The sequence below is a fragment of the Zootoca vivipara genome, chromosome 3, assembly GCF_965207765.1.
Source record: "Zootoca vivipara chromosome 3, rZooViv2.hap1.1, whole genome shotgun sequence".
Classification (NCBI taxonomy): Eukaryota; Metazoa; Chordata; class Lepidosauria; order Squamata; family Lacertidae; genus Zootoca; species Zootoca vivipara.
The window spans coordinates 51,165,747-51,185,981 of record NC_142586.1 but is presented as its reverse complement, the minus strand read 5'-3'; the positions used below and the strand labels follow the sequence as shown (position 1 = coordinate 51,185,981).

General features: G+C 43.3%; 1 protein-coding gene across 1 annotated transcript; it reads left to right on the top strand.

Annotated features, from left to right (window-relative positions):
• Nucleotides 1-4,813: 4,813 nt before the first annotated feature.
• Nucleotides 4,814-15,960, top strand: LOC118082150 (amine sulfotransferase-like). The gene is made up of 7 exons (XM_035109151.3): nt 4,814-4,929; nt 7,181-7,334; nt 7,775-7,983; nt 9,989-10,115; nt 10,693-10,787; nt 12,445-12,625; nt 15,656-15,960. The coding sequence occupies exons 2-7, from the start codon at nt 7,193-7,195 to the stop codon at nt 15,778-15,780; spliced, it is 879 nt and encodes a 292-aa protein (XP_034965042.1). The 5' UTR covers nt 4,814-4,929; nt 7,181-7,192; the 3' UTR covers nt 15,781-15,960.
• The last annotated feature ends 4,275 nt before the right edge of the window (nt 15,961-20,235 follow it).

Sequence of the window (20,235 nt, the reverse complement as noted above, 5' to 3'; positions counted from 1 at the left end):
AGTCATTGCTGGAATTCCTGTCTCACAAGGATATATGTACTACTAAACAGTATCATCACAGATATTGCTTCACCAACTCAGTTGGTAATGCAGCAATTTTCATAGCATGAAGTCAAAATTTGGGTAATCTCATTTCCCAAGAATTGGCTTTGAGGATCCTAGCAGATGACAATGAGTTGATCTTTTTGCATAAAGACAACTTTGTGACAACAGAGTGACTTCTCTGTTTCCAAGTAAAATGCACTTGTGATGTGATGGCACTGTAAAGGGAACTGGAAGTATATATATGTATTTAAATAAAAATAAGATGATGACAAATGCTACTGTATCCGATAATAGCAGCAGCAACAAAGCACTGGGCGTGTAACTGCAGCTTAGAACTAAGATGTGCATTATGATAGTGACAACCCAGGATATTAGCAGGGATGAAAGACATAATCACTGTCAAGTGCTTTCCACATATTAAGTGTTACATATGAACATAATAACAATAATTGTTGTTGTTGGCATCTGTCTGTCTCTGGAGGCAATGGAGGAATGTGCCTCCGCGGTTGAAGTCAAACTGTTGGAGGGTTACATGCCATGGCAGGAAAGAGTCTCAAACAATAACATTGAACACACCTTGGCCTGCAATTACAGCATATGATGAAGCTTCTTGAAAAAATGCCACTGAACTGTATTTTATTTTAAAGAGAATTTAAAGAGGGATGAATTGTCTACAAGAAATCATGGAAGTGATTTCAGCTTTCACAAATAACCCTTGTGCTTGGGTCTACTCTTGCCCTTCACTGGAAACATCATGAATCTAGACAAAACAGTAAAAAGATAGAAAACTTAGGAGCATAGCTGCCAAGTTTTCCCTTTTCTCGCGAGGAAGCCTATTCAGCATAATGGAAAATCCCTTTAAAAAAGGGATAACTTGGCAGCTATGCTTAGGATTTGGGAAAGGGTTTAACCCAGCAGAAAATAAGCGAGAAGGTCCTAACAAGGCCCCATCAAGTGTGTGGGTTTACCAGGAGGGAAATGCACCATACAAAATGGCAGCCAAGCATTAAGACCCTGGAAAATCACCGCCAAGCAAGACCTAGGAAATTTCTGACCTGATAGCCACAGGGGAAGCAGAGGCCCCAGCAGACCAAGCACCCATAATTCTCTTGAAGGGGAGGAGGGGAAAAAAGTACAGTATCTGTTGCTTTTTCGTAGATCAGCAGGGGCAGGCAGTGTGTCCAAAGTTGTTTACTGGTTTAATCAGGTGCAAAGGTTGCTCTCCTTTTGCTCTAGGTAATGTGAGCAAATAATTTCTCAAGAAAGGCCATTTTGAGCTGCAGTTACACACCCAGTGCTTTGTTCTGAGGGAAACCATTTTTGCGCAGGTGCCCCTGTGGGGTAGGAGGGGTTCCAGTTTTCTCCAGTCTTTATCTTTTATACTACGCTTTAATTGCTGGTGCCAAGTTTCTGTCTGAAGATTTTTTTGGTTTCTGTATTCTTTGTTAAGATTTAAACAGGTGTTTGTGGCCTTCAAATCAGTGTCAGGGTCTGAGATTGTTATCCAGAGCAACATTGACAAGGAGGTTGTTAGGATGATGATGATGATGATGATGATGATGATGATGATGATGATGATACTGATGATGAATTACATTTATATACTACCTTTATCTTCCAAGGATCTCAAAGTGGTGTACATGGTTCTCCTCCCCATTTCTTCCTCGCAACAACCCTGTGAGGTAGGTTAAGCTAAGAGATGGTGACTGACTGGCCCAAAGTCACGCAGTGAGCTTCATGACACTGTGTGGGGATTCAAACCCTGCCCTACCAGGTCCTAGTCCAACACTCTAACCATTTCGCCACACTAGTTGAGGAAAGTGAGTCTTGAGCCCATTTATCTCTTTTCTTTTTGATTTTTGGGTTTCCCTCTTTTGATTAAGTAGTTAAAAAAGAGAGAGGTAAAGGACCCCTGGATGGTTAAGTCCAGTCAAAGGCGACTATGGGGTGTGGCACTCATCTCACTTTCAGGCCAAGCGAGCCGGTGTTTGTCCACCAACAGCTTTCCAGATCATGTGGCCAGCATGACTAAACTGCTTCTGGCACAGAGGAACACCGTGACGGAAACCAGAGCACATGGAAACACAGTTTACCTTCCTGCCACAGCGGTACCTATTTATCTACTTGCACTGGTGTGCTTTCTAACTGCGAGGATGGCAGGAGCTGGGACAGAGCAACAGGAGCTCACCTCGTCGTGGGGATTCGAACTGCTGCCCTTCTGATCAGCAAGCCCAAGAGGCTCAGTGTTTTAGACCACAGCACCACCCGTGTCCCTTATTGCAGTACACATGGTGCGCAGCACTCAGGGATAAGTGAGGGTTCACCTCCTCCCTCTCCACCGAGATGGTAGCTAAGTTGGTCTCTGTGTGGCAAATTTTATGTGGACCGTGCTCTCGCGACGGCATAGCTGTCAAGTTTTCCCTTTTCTCACGAGGAAGCCTATTCAGCGTAAGGGAATTTCCCTTTTAAAAAGGGAGAATTTGACAGCTATGCACCACGGTCTGCTTGATCTCATCTTCAGTTTGGAAATGCTTTAGTTGGAGCTGGTTGGGCTTAGACTCAGCTGCCCATTATTTAATCAATAAATACTTTGCACGGAAGCTGATGGTGCAAAACTGTGCCCTACCTATTGCCAAAGGGAGTGGTGGGAAAGATAACACAAGCACAATTGAGATACATATTTATGTCTGTTGCAATCAAAAGTTTTGCAATAGCAGTTGCAAAAGAGCTGTGGGGCTCTTCCCCTGTAGCCAAACTTGGGGTGCTGTTTGTTTATGGCTGCAGAAAACTTGGTAGATAAAGCAGCTCTCAAGACTACAGCTTGGTATTCATTTCCATCACTGTCTCTGCATATTAAGAGATAAGCGCTTTAAAATATTTTTTCCTACTTAAATAAAGCAAATATTTTCTGAGGCGAGTCCCTTGATCAGATGCTAATTGTTCATTAGATACTAAAATAAGGGGAACTATTTACTAACAGGGGAACTATGCTTGCCTCTAGTGGTTTCTCCATGGGCAAGTTATGGTTTCCCTGGCAAGTACTGTCCTATGTTGAGCCTCCAGTCACCAAGGCTTGGATTCAACAGAAGATTGCAACCCTACCTGGGGTCAAAGTTTCAAATTGCTTTCAGTGCAGGCTGTTAAAGATCTAACTGGAGAGTTCAAAAGAGTAACAGACTTACTCATGCCGAAACCTTAGTCTTGGGATCCATGGACCCCTTGGTAGACTTCAGGGGGTTTGTGAACCAGGCTCAAAAATGACACACACACACCCTGCAATAAATTGTATGCCAAATGTTATTCTTCTGGGGAGGAGGTCCATAGCTTCATCATATTCTCAAAGGGGTCTGTGACCCCCCCCCCAAAAAAAAGATTAGGAACTATTGCCTTATTGTACCCAGGCAGGGATGCCAACAGGATTTTGGGGGCCTGGTGCACTGTATGTGGCTTGCACACCCACCCACCCACAATCTATTGACAAAAACTGCTGCTTACAGTACGTGCATATATTAACTTAACCTTGCCTACCTTACAAAGCTGTTACAAATATAAAAGTGAGAAGGGAATAAACCTTGAGGAATGGTATCCATACAGTTAAGCTATGGAAAATGCTCTCACTAGAGGCAGTGATGGCCACCAACTTGCTTTGATTTAAAAGTGGATTGGACAAATTCATGGAAGATAATACTATCAATGGCTACTAGGTACAATGGTTATGCTCTGCTTCCATATATGTAAAGGCAATATGCTTGGGGAATGAATGAAGCAGTGTGGACACAAAGTTAAAAGCCCAAAGCCCCTGCTGGCGTTGCCTGCCTCCGACTCCTGGCCCCAGCCCTAATCCTACCTCTTCTATCTGTCTGTTGGCAGTCCCGAGTCCTTGTCAGGGACTGGACAGAGGAGAAATGCTGGAGACTGCCTCACTAGCCTGGGCCTTCCAGAGAAGAAGAAGACAGTTCATAATTACAACAGGCGTTTGAGGGAGATCACAGCTCAGAGGCAGATGAGGGGGAAAGCTGGGAAATAATGGGAGAGGAGGAAGAAGAAGCATCAGAAGGGGAACAGCTGGTGGACACAGTGTTTTTAGAAAGCATTCCAGACCCTCCCTCTCCCAGAACCCGACGGGCATTGAAAGTAGGAGAGCAGAGAGCTCAGAGGCAGAAGGCACATTTCAGCACCCATAGTGATGATGCATAATAGGAGAGAGGGAGGGGTGGAGACTCAATCAGAGCAACACCATTTACTCCAAGAGGCTGCATTTCTAAGGCTCTCTCTCTCTGTGAATATTGACTAAAAAGCATTGGTAAGAACTTTCCTTGTCTTATCCATTCCTGGCAACCTACTTTGAGGGGTTGAATCCTCTGACTCCTGACAGTCCTGGACTTTGAACCTCAATTTTTCCTGCAACCCTCCCACCCCCAAAGTCAAGATTGCTGGGAAAGGAGAACAGTCCCAGCAAGGCAGACTGATGGAAAATGGAGTCCACAACTCATAGTTCTGTTATATTGTGGCAGGGTGGAGACCAGTTAATCTTAAAAACACTCAGAATAGAGGCAGTCAGGTTGTGCATCCATAGCAGTGACCAGAGGAGGAACGAGCTCTGGGTGGAGTGCAGAGAGACATCTTGTCCTTCAAATTATCTACTTCTAGGCTTTTTCAAAGCCCATTCTGCCTTTCCAATCAACAAGTCAATAATGATTTGCTAAGGAAGAGTCATCAGTTTAAACATTGGGAGAGTTTAAACAATTTCTCATCAGCTGACAGAATTCTATAAGATAGCTGCCTGGAGAGCCCTGAATATATCAGCCGTGAAAAGCTGAAATACTCCAAGCTGCAGAAAAAAATCTCCCTCTTCCCCTTTCTCTTTGATTCTTAAAAGAAAAGGTAGGTTTGTTGTAAATAAATCTTTCCAGGTTAAAACAGGGCTTCTAAATGACAAACAAGAAGTCTATTCCTTCTTGCATGCGGAACAATGTATTTCACCAGTTGCATGAAAACTCTTGTCACAATTCATTACCTTTTCTGGTGTCACTAGAGATTAGTAGCTATTTTGAGGGGACTGAATGCCCAAGTTTCAAAGAAAGAAACTCCTTTAAACTCCTTTAAGATGAACATTGGGTTGTATCCATAGCTGCTGTTGTTTTCAGGCAACCGACTTCTGCTTGGGTACTGGCTGGGGGGTTTTCTCGAGCACAACGTGGAAACGGAGGGAAAGGGAAGGGGAACTCCCATTGTGGAAGTGGAATCCTGCTCATTCAGCATTGGATACAACACTTGATTTATTCATGGGAAAAGCAAAAGGCCGTATTTTTCTTGTTACTATTTTGTACATACGATGTTTTCTGCCAAAAACTTGTTGCATTTCTTAGCATTGCAACCCAAGAAGAATTTGGAGAATTAATTAGAAGTGATTTTCAGGCTTAATGACACTTTATTTGTTTATCAATATTAAGTGCTCTCTTTTATTTTATTGTTATTTCTTTTTTATATACTGAAATATTTATAAACCACCCCTTCACAAGGTAGTATATCCTGATTTAGTGTGTTAAATGGAATATATCCTCCCAATTTCTTGAAGCCTCCCCCCCCCCCCCCACAGAGGATTTCCCTGTTTCTGCCTCATTCCTCTGGTATCTTGGGATTTCTTTATGATTTACAGTGGGGGAGTTTAGGGAGCCCAGTCTCAGATAAAAGGGCTGTGCTGCCAATTTTTGTGCCTGGAAAAGACGTGAGTGGAGGCACTGACAAGAAGCCTTGTGGGATTGATCAAGAGGTGAGAAGGAATTTGCAAGAGTTCCCAACAGACAACAGTCTTTCATTTCCCATGGATCCATTTCCAGTGGGAAGTTTTTTGCTTCCTTCCCACCTCCCCTGAGTACAAGAATGTGTGTCAGGATGGCAGCACTGACTAAACTATGATGCCAGACAGCATAAAGTGAGGCCAAGGCCTGCTATTTTGCATGCTGCATACATGCACTCGAGATGCTAGGCATAAATAAGTAAAATAAAAAGTAGGAAATATGAAAGCTGTAACCCACCCCAGAGTCTATTTGGATGAAGGGCAACATAAAAATATGTGGAGACAGTCAGGGGCCAGGGGGTCGGCTCCACACTGCGGCTGGGTGAACCAGATGTAAACCTGACTGGGCATCTGACTAGCAGCTTGGTGACTCCACACTCTCCCAATTGCTATGTGAACAAGAGAGATGACAGGACTAGAGGGAAAGGCAGTCAAAGGGGAGGCTGGGGGATGCATCCATTAGCCTGGGGTCTGCATGCTCCCACAGCTGCTATATAATCCAGGCAAACAATGAAGTCAACAAGGGAAGACTGAAGAGAGGAAACCAATGGAGTCATGGTGAGAGAGTTGCCTAGTGCCGCCTTATTGTGTGGGTGGCGCTGTGGTCTAAACTACTGAGTCTCTTGGGCTTGCCGATCGGAAGGTGAATCCCCATGATGGAGTGAGCTCTGTCCCAGCTCCTGCCAACCTAGCAGGTCAAAAGCATGCCAGTGCAAGTAGATAAATAGGTACCACTGTGGCAGGAAGGTAAATGGTGTTTCCGTGTGTTCTGGTTTCCGTTACGGTGTTCTGTTGTGAAGTGGTTTAGTCATGCTAGCCACATGACCTGGAAAGTTGTCTGTGGACAAATGCCAGCTGCCTTGGCCTGAAAGCGAGATGAGCGCCACAACCCCTTTGTCACCTTTGACTGGACTTAACTGTCCAGGGGTCCTTTACCTTTCCCTTTATCTTGGGGGCAGAGTAAGCATAGTAGCAAGGTGGATCTGGATAGGGTCCTCGTGTCTGGAAAAAGGTTCTCTCAGAAATGAGGAAAGATCAGATGAAGAAGAATTAAAGGACAGTGGGAGGGTAAAATAGTAAAGGACTGGGGTGAGTTGAAAGCAGAACCATTTAAAAAATGGAATTACTGTATAGTATGGGGGGAATGTTTTGTTGCATCAATGCTGAGCCAAGTTTCTGTTCCTTAAATGATGGACCTTTATGTTGCTCACCTCTAAAGGAAGGGAGGCATAGGATTGTGCAGAAGAACTTCCCAAAACGACTTCTCTATTTCCTTGTGATTTCCCATTTTAGCGTAACAGTGGGAACTGTGCTCTCTTCTTTATTCTTATACAGGCAGCCATTGCAATGCAACCAGCTGAGAAATACGTTTTCAAACACAAAGAATATTATTTCCAGGCAGATTATACATCACCAGAGTACATAGATTCCCTGGAAGATTTTGAAATCAGAGACAGTGACGTATTTGTAGTGACTTATCCAAAGTCAGGTAAGAGCGGAAACATTTTCATAGGAAGAACCAGATTATACCAGACTCCATTAATGGTTTGGTATTAAATTTGGTGACTAAACTTGGTGACGCTTCACTTTCTCCCTTCAACCATCGCTGCTGCAGGGGTGCACATTGGGGTCCTAAATTTCAGTGGTGCCCTGTGTGACACCAATATTTGCTTCCCCACTGCCTCTCGCCTTCAATTCTATATCATAGCTGAGGTGTCCCCTGCAGCGTCCCCAAGGCTCCTCACCCAGATTCCCAAATCTGCACCTGTTTTCCCCATGACTTCCTTTCTCTCCATCATTTCTTCTTTTGCAATTCAGATAGTAAAAACTTGATTCAGAGACATGTTGTTTTTTGATTATTTTATTCTGTAAAGTATTATGTACATTTATGGTAGTGAACTAATTAAAGAAGCTTATTCTTGTTCATAGGAACAACATGGACTCAAAATATTTTGAGCTTGATTTTTCATGAAGGTCATAGAAATGGAACTGAAAATGTGAATATACTAAACAGAGTCCCGTGGCTGGAGTTCAAGAACCCCAATGTAGATTATGTCAATCGCCCATCGCCTCGTCTCTTTGCTTCCCATCTACCGTATTACTTAGTACCAAAGGGATTAAGGAATGGAAGAGCAAAAGTAGGCACTTAATTATCAAATGAAATGGTTGTCTTGTCTTACTTTACACTACAACCTCATTTTCCATTGACATTTCTCCATTCCATTGATATTTCTTAGTTTCAAGAAGCCTCAATTCCTTTGTCAATATGAATGAAAACTGGGCTTGGAACTGATTCCCATGATTCCTAAACAGCATGGACATCTATCTTCTATCTACATCCAGTTATATGGGTTAAAACACCCCTGCAGTGAGTTGAAGAGGTCTGCCCTGAACCAGCATAGGATACGTTGCTGCAATGAGATTTCCAGGAGTTATATACCGTATAATGATAATATAATAACTATAGAAGCACAACAAAATAGACAATAGTAAGCAATAAATCTGGCAATTACCATATTTTTCGCTCCATAAGACACACTTTTTTTCCCTCCTAAAAAGTAAGGGGAAATGTCTGTGTGTCTTATGGAGCGAATGTGTGGTCCCTGGAGCCAAATTGCCCAGGGTCGAAAAGCAGATCATGTTTTTGTTTTGTTTTTTAGAAAGAGGGAAGGGGGTGTTGAAAGGAAGCCGCTGAGCAGCTGATCGGCAAGCAATCGGGAGGGAGATAAGGGACGCTAGCGATAAAGGAGGCTGCCTGGGAGGGGAGGTGGTGAAAGTACATGGATCCTCGGGATTTTTGCATTGGGTCACCCCAAATTCACCATCAGATCACATAGCATGCCCATGGCTATAGCCTGCACAAAAAAAATCATACATCCACTGTTTTACTCAGAATATTTTCCCCCCTTGTTTTCCTCCTCTAAAAACTAAGTGCGTCTTATGGTCAGGTGCGTCTTATGGAGCGAAAAATGCGGTATAAGCAGCAAATTAAAATGGTTCAAGCTCCAAACTGACAAGATAGGAAAGTAAGGATCATGCCAGCCTCTTTTAGGAAGCAGTGTCCCTGAAAAGGCCCTTTTGTTGGGTAGCTCACGGTCCTCTAGACATGGCTGGGCTTCAACTCCCATCAAAGTTAGCCAGAAATCATGGGAGTTGTAGTCCAGCGACAGTTAGTGTGCCAAAGTTTCCTAAAAGGATGATGTGCATAACATAAAAATAAACCAGAGAATATTGCAAGAATAGTCAGGTTTGAGAGAACAATCTCATTGCTAGACTTATTTATCTCATCATTGGGAGAGTTAAGCCAAAGCATGTTCTCCTTCATGGAGAGCACGTGTTGCGGTGGGGTCTAGTAAGACATCCCTCTGTTTTTGGGTGGATTTGATTGGATGGCCACGAAGATGACTGGGCTCAACTGGGTTGTTGGGGAGATTTTGATGTTGCCAATTTTGATGGACAGCCCAGAGGTTATACATTCCCTGCGCGCAGCGTTGAGCTTTCTCTTTTCGCTGCATGCATCGGATCACCCACCCACCCTCCCTATTTGTAGGGTGTTTCGTATTTGACCTTGCTATGCCTGTCATGGGGTCATCAGCTTTGGGGGCAGGGGCCTGGTAGGAATTTTCTCCATTTGGCTGATTGGCTGGTGCCACTTGGTTTTTGCCTACTGCATAGCAAATTGTCACAACTTGTACGGTTGTGGTTAAGCATTGGTTAAAAAATTGGTTGGAGGAGGGGTATGGATTGGCTGTGCCTGTCCCTCCAATACTGCTGCTGCAAGAGTATTCCATTAAAGGAATCCAGGGGCTCGCCATGCTCTTGTCTGAACCCCTGTCAAGGGGCTAGGGCTGCGCAAGAGCCCCTGGGAGCATTTGGGGAGGTGAGGGCACCCAGCTCTATTCTCTCCCTAAAATGTTTTCCTTTGCTGACTTTCGCAGGCTTGTGGATGTCTGTTCTGTCCCTGGGTGGGGACAGATAGTCGCAACCAATGCCTAAGCAACTACTCACATTTTGTATTTTAATAAAGTTGTGGCCAAAATTATGCCAAAAACCTTAAACAAAAATTTCTGTGTGAAGTGTAATTTATTTGAGGGAGGCTTGGGGACCTCAACACACAAACAGAATTTGTTATTATTCCTGCAGGTTGTTTATGTGGCCAGAAACCCAAAGGATGTTTTGGTTTCCTATTATCATTTTGTCAAAGCTGCATGCACACTAGAAAAAGTAGAAGACTTTGGGATTTTCATGGAGAGGTTTTTGGCTGGAAAGGGTAAGGATTATTTGCCACTCTAAAACAATTCATTTTTGTCCCTTCAACCCAGTCCTCCTTTGCAAACAGATAAAATAAATTGTATGTATGGTAAGGAATGTCTGGTGCTGTTAGTTGCTCTGAGGAAGTCATAACTGATTTCCCACATACCTCAGTAATACAGAATGTCTCCAACTAAATAATCTACAGCAGACAGGTTTACACCACTGAGAGCATAGAGCTGTGCACTGGACTGGGCCCACTCCTAAAGCAAACCCGACTGATTTGTAACCTGTCTGTGTCAGGTTGAAGCGGCTACAAATCACTAAAGGGTGAATTTTTATTATGATATAATGGTTTATACCACTGCTGGTTCTTAAACTGGTTCCTTTAAATTGTTTTAATTGAGTTTATATGACTGTTATGATGCTGTCTGGATGTTTTTCAGAAAATAATCTGCTCTACATTTATGCCAGATTAATTTCTCTCCTATCAATTGTTTAATTGAGTTTATATGTTTCTACTGCACCTCTCGGAATGTTTTTCAAAAAAATCATCTGATCTACATTCTATGCCAAATCAACTTTTCTCCCATCAGTATTTGCAAGTTCATGGCTGGACCACCTGGAAGGCTGGTACTCTCACAGAGATGACTTCAATATTCTATTTCTTACCTATGAGGAAATGAATAAGGTAAGGTGTCAAAATGTTATTCAAACTGTTACTAAATAACCCACAAAATCCACCTTTACAAAACAGAGGAAGAAAGCAATGTGATGATTCAAGTGCCCTGACTGAAGAAGATTCTGTGTCTCCCTCATCTCTGGCCAATTGGCACACACTCTGAGTGAGCCTTGAAACCTTCATGAATTCATACAATCCATTTTAAACAGCTCCAGAAATCAAAATGCCTCGCATTATTATTAACTGATTTCAAAACAAGAGCCAGTCCTGATTGAATCAGATTCACAAATCAAGCACTGCCACAGCGCTATCAGTCAGGAATGTCCAGAGTGAGGAATTTACTCTTCATTGGCAAAAATACGCTTACAAGTTAGACAAAGCACATCTATCAGTCTTCCATCTCTCAGCTTCTTGTAGGTGTGCATCGGATGAGGCAGTTGCCAGAATGCAGAGGCCCTGTCCCCAACCTCGTTTTATGTATCTCCCCTATCCAAGTTCTTCACAAGCAGGCAATGACTCTGCTTGTGTGTAACCTTCTGCTCCTCCCTCTTCAATCCTCTTCTGGACCTGGAGATCGGAAGAACAGGATAGGTGGGAGCAGAAGGAGGAGGCATGAAAGCCCTTAACACTCCAGCAGCCTGACCTGCCTCTCCCTCCTCCTCCTGCACCTGGTCTTCCCTCTCCAAATCCTGCAGCTTCTCCTGCCTCACCGCTCCTCAGTGTCCAGTCAGCCTCTGACAAGCATCAAATAAAATACACAACAGCATGGGGCTCTTCCAGCCAGGCACCCTTTTAAAAGGCACACAATCTTTGTATGTACAAAAATGGCAAGGATTTTTTCCCCAAACAAAGTTAATTAAAGAAATTTCTGACACAATCTTTCTTCAGGGAAAAAACAGTGTCTTCTGACTTCAGTAGAGACTTAGGACTCAGCAGCATTAGTAAAGGAACAACAAATTGAATGAGTTTTAAACATGCAACACCAGATGGCGCCAGAGAGCAGGAATTATTTAAAACGACATTTCCCATAGGATTCCCCCCCTTCAGTTAAAACCATCTAATTTCTGACTTATTCATAGCGTCGTCCCCCCCCCCCCCGGTGTTTAGATCCACCCATAAGCAACAGCCTGTTTAGAAACCACTAAAAGTTTACTTGAGTGTTCAATGCAAGCAGTTCAAAACCCCAGTTTAGCTGGGTCCCCTCCTAGTATCTCCTCCTTTCTAAAAGATAAAAAAGCCCAGGAGGCCATGGACTCAGGAGCAGCTTTTCAGGCCCTGAAAATAGTGCACTGAAAGCATTTCCCCTGAGGGATTATGGGGATGATAATATGATGTTAGGATCCCAAGCAAGATATGTAATTTCACAGGCCCTCTGATGCCAAGGAGAGATGTCACAGAACCTCCCTTGTGTCTGGGATGGGAGTGTTTGTTTGTTTGTCTGTTTGTGGGCTCAATTGAAATAGCTGCCACTGGGTGGCTCACAGAGCAAAATCAGCAATAAAAGTACAATATAAAACAGTGGCAATTACTGAAAACTAGGCAAATAGAAATGGAGGCTGCTTGTTTTCCCTGCTTGTTATCCTGCCTGTTCCATGAGTTTTAGTCACTAGGCTGTTGTGCCTCTCAATTGTGAATGGCCTCACATCAAAACTATTTCCTATTTCAGGATCTAAGAAGCTGTGTCTTGAAAATATGCAACTTCCTGGGAAAGAGACTGACTGAAAAGGAGGTGGATGCTGTTGTGGATCAGGCTACATTTAATAAAATGAAAGCAGATCCCAGGGCAAACTATGACTTCTTGCCACCGAAGTTAATGGACTACAGCAAAGGACATTTTCTTCGCAAAGGTAAGTTAATGGTAGATCACACTGACTTGGTGTTGCTTGCAGAATCCCCAACAGATTCACTTGGTAACTACTTTGAAATGTCACCAAGAGAAGATGGTTTCATTTTCCTATTCTTTAACGCAGGGGTTCCCAACAAAATTTTCTCGAGGACCCCTCATCGAGCCGCTATTGTGACAAGGACCCCCATTAATTCCTAATCCTAAAATTAAAAAGTGAGAGCCAAATTAAGAGTCTTTTTATATTTTATATTTATACGTTTTTTACAGTTCTTCCTCTTCATCTGTAGGCCTTTGTCGTTTTAACGAACCACTTTTTAACCAACGGTCCATTTTTAACTACGCAAACTGTAGCTTCCGCAAAAAACAACGCTTTGTTTACAAACACTACTGCACGCCAGGGAGGAGGGAGAGGAATGGAGAAGACAGGGTACCTGCGCAGTAGCGCACAAATTAAGCCGACGCGCGCAAAGCATCTTGAGGAGGTGAGCGTTAGTAGAATGCACGTGCTGCCTCTTTGCAAAACAGTAGTGTCTGTAAAGCGCCACCTAACGGCATACAGCAGAACTACTGCCTCTATCTAATTCTAGTTTTGCGCTAGACTCTGCTCATGCAGGAAGCGGCCGAAACAAAAAATCTGTTATCATACGAAATATATTTAATATATTTTTTATTCTAATAGCATCTTGCGGACCCCTCTGGCATAGCTCGCGGACCCCTGGGGGTCCCTGGACCACCTGTTGGGAACCACTGCTTTAACGAAACTCTCAGGTTCTGCTGTTTCCTAGTTGTTCTGTTGTTCTGTTATGTTCTCTCTTTTTGTCAAATATTTATAATGAAATGAGTCACATTTAATAATAATAATAATAATAATAATAATAATAATAATAATAATAAATTAATTTTATTTATACCCTGTCCTCCCCAGCCAAGATGGGGCTCAGGGTGGCTAACACCGAATATAATACAATTAATTAAAATACAGCTTAAAAACAAGATAAAATACAACATTAAAATTTGCCTTTCAAATCAAGAATGTGAAGAATGTGGAACCTTTTCCCACCTGAGGGCAATATTCCCTTTTGAGGAAGCAACCAGGGGCCAGATGGCAGTGGCAGATGGGTCCAGCCCTGGGTGTCATTCTTACATTTATAGAGTGGGCTGCATTCAAGCCACACACAAAACCTGCACACATACACATGTGCACCTCCATCTGCCATCCAGATGGCATTCAATGACCTGTTCCAGGTAAGCTGTGGAAGAAGGCGGAGCTCATGGACTACAGCAAAGGACATTATCTTTGCAAAGGTAAGTCAGTGGCAGATCGAACTGGCTTGGTGTTGCTTGCAGAATCTCAAACAGATTCACTTGGCATTTAATTTGGGACTCCCTAGTCCTGAATGGGGTAACTGTGCCCCTGAAGGACCAGGTGCGCAGCCTGGGAGTCATTTTGGACTCACAGCTGTCCATGGAGGCACATGTCAATTCTGTGTCCAGGGCAGCTGTTTATCAGCTCCATCTGGTACGTAGGCTGAGTCCCTACCTGCCCGCGGACTGTCTCGCCAGAGTGATGCATGCTCTAGTTATCTCGTGCTTGGACTACTGCAATGCGCTCTACGTGGGGCTACCTTTGAAGGTGATCCGGAAACTACAATTAATCCAGAATGCGGCAGCTAGACTGGTGACTGAGAGCGGCTGCTGAGACCACATAACACTGGTCCTGAAAGACCTACATTGGCTCCCAGTACATTTCCGAGCACAATTCAAAGTGTTGGTGTTGACCTTTAAAGCCCTAAATGGCCTCGGTCCAGTATACCTGAAGGAGCGTCTCCACCCCCATCGTTCTGCCCGGACACTGAAGTCCAGCGCCGAGGGTCTTCTGGCGGTTCCCTCACTGCAAGAAGCCAAGTTGCAGGGAACCAGGCAGAGGGCCTTCTCGGTAGTGGCACCCACCCTGTGGAATGCCCTCCCACCAGAGGTCAAAGAGAACAACAATTACCAGACCTTTAGAAGGCATCTCAAGGCAGCCCTGTTTAGGGAAGCTTTTAATGTTTGATTTCTGTATTTAATGTTTTGTTGGAAGCTGCCCAGAGTGGCTGGGGGAACCCGGCCAGATGGGCGGGGTATAAATAATAAATTATTATTATTATTTATTATTATAATTTGACATTTGATAGGCATCAAGCGATGGTGATTTAAATTTCCCCAGTCTTCATGAATCTCTCCGTTTCTGTTGTTTCCTAATTTTAGAGTTGTTCCATTCTGTACTCTCCCTGTTGTTTTTTGCCTTCTTCTAAATACCGTATGTATATTTAAGGGTGGCATAGTTGTCTTTCCAATCTGGAGTGTGGAAACTTTTTTTTACACTGAGGGGTAAATTCCCAACTAGGCATGGAATATATCTGGAGTTATGCATATTTATTTGACCACCACATTGCACGTGGGGAGACGCCTCAGGAAGGTACATGTGGAGGGTGAACAGAGCTTGCCTGCATCCACCTACCTCAGTGCCTGTTGTGGGTGCCCCGATTGTGGCCCCTCAAAAATGTACCTCCAGGGCCCCAGAGCCTCTGGTCTCTCCATGCTACACCTCTGGATTCTGCTGTTTCCTAATGTTGCTGTTGTTCTATTACATACTTTCATTGCATTATTTTAAGATTTTTGTAATTATTTTTATTGAAGGGTGTCATATTTGCCTTTCAGCTCAGTAGTTTGGAAACCTTTTTCACTTCAGGGCCACATTATCTCGTGAGGCAGCACCCAAGGGCCAGATGGCAATGGCGCGAGGGGCCAGAAGCCCAACAGAGAGAGCACTGAATAGAGCTATCCTTGCATTTGTAGAGTAGCTGGCATTCAAGCCACACACAAAACCAGAGGCTTCTACATATGCACTCCACCTGCACACCTCAATTCGCCTTCCAGGAAGGAAGAGACACTCACAAGTTTCTCACAGACATTTTCTAAATAATCTGGAGTTATAGATATCTATCTGACCACCACAATGCACTTTCTTTCTGTCTGCTTCCTGAGCCAGGCACTGTTGGAGACTGGAAGAACACGATGACAGTCGCACAAAGAGAAAGGTTTGACAGTGTTTTTAAGGAGAGAATGGAAAAGCTTCCCATCAAGTTCTGCTGGGACATAAATGAGGAATCATGAGTCTCCTTCCGGCTTGAAAGAAGAAAATTGTATACAGAGTGGTACTCATCTGAACCATACTTTTTGTCAATGGAGAGGATAAAAAAAAACCTACCGTACTTAAAACATTCTTTGTTCATCACAATATGCTCTTAATTCTAAAATATGTTGAATATGCTTATTAAATGTCTTTCCCATTTACATTGGCACCTTCTTTCTTCCACAATGAGATGTTGATAATATACAGTTCCTGGGAAAACCTGTTTTTTTTAGCCCTGAATCAGAGCCAGTGTTAATCCATGGAAAATCCAATGGATGTCTGCTCCAATTCAGCAGTAAAGGTCAGGTTTTCCCAGGAGAAAGCAGTGGGATAAGGTTGGATGAGCAGCCCTATCTCTTTACTGAGTAAATGGCTTAGGTGGGCTTCTTGGAGCATGGCTAAATTGGACACTATACTTGAGAATATTTCTAGGAACTTTTTCTCTGTCTCGCATGTGTATACCAATTGTCCAGATCTTGAGAATTTTTCAGGAGTCCATCTAGAGCTGTGTTGGAACCAAGCAAGAAATATTATGCATAGAGTTGTTTGCTAAGGTCCTTCTCTAGAACAGGGTGTCACGTGTTATAGCATCTGCCAATCCATGTGTTGCAAATAAATGGTGGAGAGCTGTGATTGTTGGAACACATGTTGGTGAGTGTTTCAAGTCATTTTGACTAGAAGTTTTCCACAATTTCACTTGAGATGGATCTACACACAGGGTGGGGTGGGGGTGGGGACGACGCTATAAATAAATCAGAAATTAAATCATTATAGCAAAAGGGGGGAAAGTGATGTGAAATAGCAAAGAATTGTTTTTGTTCTCCAGAGCCATCTGGTGTTGCATATTTATAATGCACCCAAAGTGCTGTTTTTTTACTAACGTAGCTGAGTCCTTGGTCTGAAAGAATGATGTGTGGTCCATACTTTGAGATGAGCAGTGCTTTTTTTCTATTAAAAATATATATCTATTTAGGGGTATACGTACCCCTGTGTCCCCCGAGGAAAAAACAACAACACTGGAGATGAGGAACTTGTGACGCACATAGTCCACAATATGCACTAACCCTGTTTTGTGTTTTATTGCACTGAAAAATCACTTTAAAAGCTTCATTCATAAACGAATTTATTAAGAGCATAAGTCTGCATGAATACAGTTTGATTTACTTCAGGTAAACATTCAGAGGACCTTTGGCACCTGAAGAATGGTTAGGTAATTGGAGTGACAAAGTCTGATTCCAGAGGAACTCGTCTGACCCCAAGCCCCAAGGATGATAAATGTTGCAGGGGCCCCAAAACGTTGACCTGAGTGGATTTGAACAAGTGGTTCTGTGGGAAAACTTACTTGAACTCCAATAAAAATTGCCTCACAAATATTTTAGATGAAGAAAGCATTTGATTCCTACTGAATGGCAATGATTAATTAACATTCAAGGCCCTGCCAGCCTATAGAAAAACAGCTGTACCTTCATACTGTATGCCAGTTCAAGGCAGCAAAGTTTGATAAGAGACAAGTACACCCAGAGTGTATTCCTTGCATTGTCTGACATACATTCTCCCCCCTGTAGTTCACTCAACAAAGGTGATCACATGAAAAAGCACAGATTCCATCATTTACAGCTTATAAAAATACATGAATAAAAATGGTTCTTTGTACTCTTCCAAGAGTTTAGCAGCACACACATTCATTGGATCTCACACTTTAGCCCAGGCATCCCCAAACTGCGGCCCTCCAGATGTTTTGGCCTACAACTCCCAGGATCCCTAGCTAACAGGACCAGTGGTCAGGGATGATGGGGATTGTAGTCCAAAACATCTGGAGGGCCGAAGTTTGGGGATGCCTGCTTTAGCCAGACTCTGGTATTTATAAACTGCCATAATATGATTTAGTACAGGTTGAGCCATCGTCGTCTTCTTCTTCAAAGTCTTTAGAATAGGGATGAGTGAATCTTCTCTCTTTTGTTTCCTCTCACTTTCTCACTGTTCTTTTTGGTTCACCATATTTCTGCACCAGTCTGTGATTTTTGGAAGAAAAAAGTTCATGGAAATTTTTAGTGACAACATTTTAGTGTGGATTTCTCTTGACATACAAATTTATAGACAAACATGTTTAATACACACACAATGGTTTTTTTTTTTAATATAACACTTTCTGTAGGATATTTGGCTAAAATAAGCATTATATCATATTATTTGTATAATATGATAAACATGGTCCCTTTCTGTTGGAAAGCTGCATTGCATAATTTGGATATGTGTGATTGAAAAAAGATTCCAGGAAGCCAACATTTAACAGCAAAGAATGGATTCACATGCCCTCCCTACAACTAGTAGTTAGTTTTTTGTACTTAGGGTACTTTATGGTACTTGGGTACTTAGGGAAATTATTTATATTAAATTCAGTGAACGTTATAGGCTTCTAAATGGGATGGTTAAACGCGCAGCTGCTTTTCAGTTTATTAACTTCAGTTTCTTAAACTTATTTGCATAGGTGTCACAGCTTAATACTTCGGTTCTTAAACAAGGTACTACTTTAAGTTTCCCAAACTTCTATAAATCACTCTCTTGAAGCTCCTCTCGCAGTATAACAGACCCAGGGGATCACCACACCTTCGGTTTGGGATTCTTCTCTTTCCAGAAGATCTCTCCCCTTCTGAGTCTGAAACGGGACCCAAGTAGAGTATTTCTTCACACCTCTACTTCTCCTGTTTGCTAAATCCGTGTTTATGGAAGACAATCCTACTCAGCTATGAGTGATTGCCAAAGAAGAAGAAAGAAGAAGAAGAAGACTTCTCCTGTCCCCAATTCAGCTTCCCGGTTATCTCTTCTGTAAATACTCTTTAAAGACACTTAAAGGCCTTTCAATCTGAGCTCTGGCTGTAGATATTTTTCCTCAGAGTGGATTTTACACACACAAAGCTCAGTCAGGGGCTACACTCCTAGCCAGCTGAACCCCAGAACCAAGCTCTCCCCTCTCTCCGCTCTAACTCTCTCTATTGCTTTTTCTCTTGATGTCCAAGTTGCTGACTCCACCCACCTCTGCCTAGCTGTGCCCACAGCCAGGGACACCGAGTAAATGGGGTGAAGGGGGCTTCAACCCCATCAATATTTGGGGGCAAAGGGCTTACCTTCCAAGTCCCGGACTGCAGAATCCGGGACCGGCAGCCGTGTGACACCGGAAGTTGCGTCGACGTAACTTCCGGTGTCCCTTTGCCCTCCTATGGGCACCAAAAATGGCCACCGTCGGCTTCAAAAGTAGCTTCTACGCATGACTGGAAGTGCGTCGACGCAACTTCCAGTGTCGCCCCGCCCATCTATGGGCACAAAAATGGCCACCGCGGACACCGGAAGTCGCACCTACGCACTTCCGGTCATGCGTAGATGCGACTTTTGAAGCCGGCCATTTTTTGTGCCCATAGAAGGGCAAATCAGGAAAAAAAATGGCCGCCGGCAGGAGAAAATAATGGAGAAAAACGGGAGACGAAGTGATACGGGGGACCACCGGGAAAAGGTAAGTAAAAACGGGGGTTTCCCGGGGAAAACGGGAGACTTGGCAGCTATGAAAGGGCTCAGGCCCACCTGAGGAGGAGATGCGCATGGTGCAGCCCAGTTGAAGAGAGTGGCAGTCTTGGCAGCTCCTTCACATGCTGGAGCCAGGCTCCAATAGGAGCCTGTTGGGGGGGCCTGGTTACCCCCTCCAGAAAATGTGTCCGGTGGATAGTGGACTGAGTGGGTCTGGATGGATTGGGGTTGTGTCATGCATGTGACATCATGAACACGTGATGCAATCCCCCAATGTTGGGCGCAACTTGACACACCTGCCCACAGCCTATGAGAAGGAGGTTACAGCTCATATTGAGTTTGATTCTTTGATAAAACTCTGGAAAGTAAAAATGTTTTGGGAATTGATCTATAATGAATTAAAAAAAGATATTCAGATATACATTTCCCCCAAAAAACGGGAGCATTCTTGGGGGAGTAAGACATAAAGGCTGCTACTTTTCTTGGATAAATTTCTCAAACAACCAATGCTAATTATTTAGTAAGTTTTATTACAACAAATAGGGATTATTTTGGAGTTAAAGTTGGTGTTATTGGGTTGTAAGTCAGTGCAGGCATGTGTATACAAATAGACATCCACTGGTGAATCTCAGGTCTCTCTTACCATCGAGCCCATTTTTTACTAGTGGACCTGAGCAGACGTAATACTGCATTTATTTTTTAAACAGATGAAGACCACTGTTGATATGTTCCTTGTGCAAAGAAGCAAGTTCTCCCCCTGTTGTTCTTTACATTTTCAGCCTCTATGCACCTGTGTTACCTTTCTTTTCTTGCATAACATGCCAGGAATGATTTACTAAGGAGGAGCCATCGGGTTAATCAAACTCTTATTACCTAACAGAATACTATAAAGCAGTTTCCTGGAGAGCTCTGAACTT

Bases quoted from the DNA above. Each gene is read 5' to 3' on its own strand.
- LOC118082150 (XM_035109151.3), top strand. From the start codon at position 7,193: ATGCAACCAGCTGAGAAATACGTTTTCAAACACAAAGAATATTATTTC. The intron at 10,788-12,444 runs GTAAGGTGTCAA...TTCCTATTTCAG, and splicing joins CCTATGAGGAAATGAATAAG to GATCTAAGAAGCTGTGTCTT. The intron at 12,626-15,655 runs GTAAGTTAATGG...TTCCTGAGCCAG, and splicing joins AGGACATTTTCTTCGCAAAG to GCACTGTTGGAGACTGGAAG.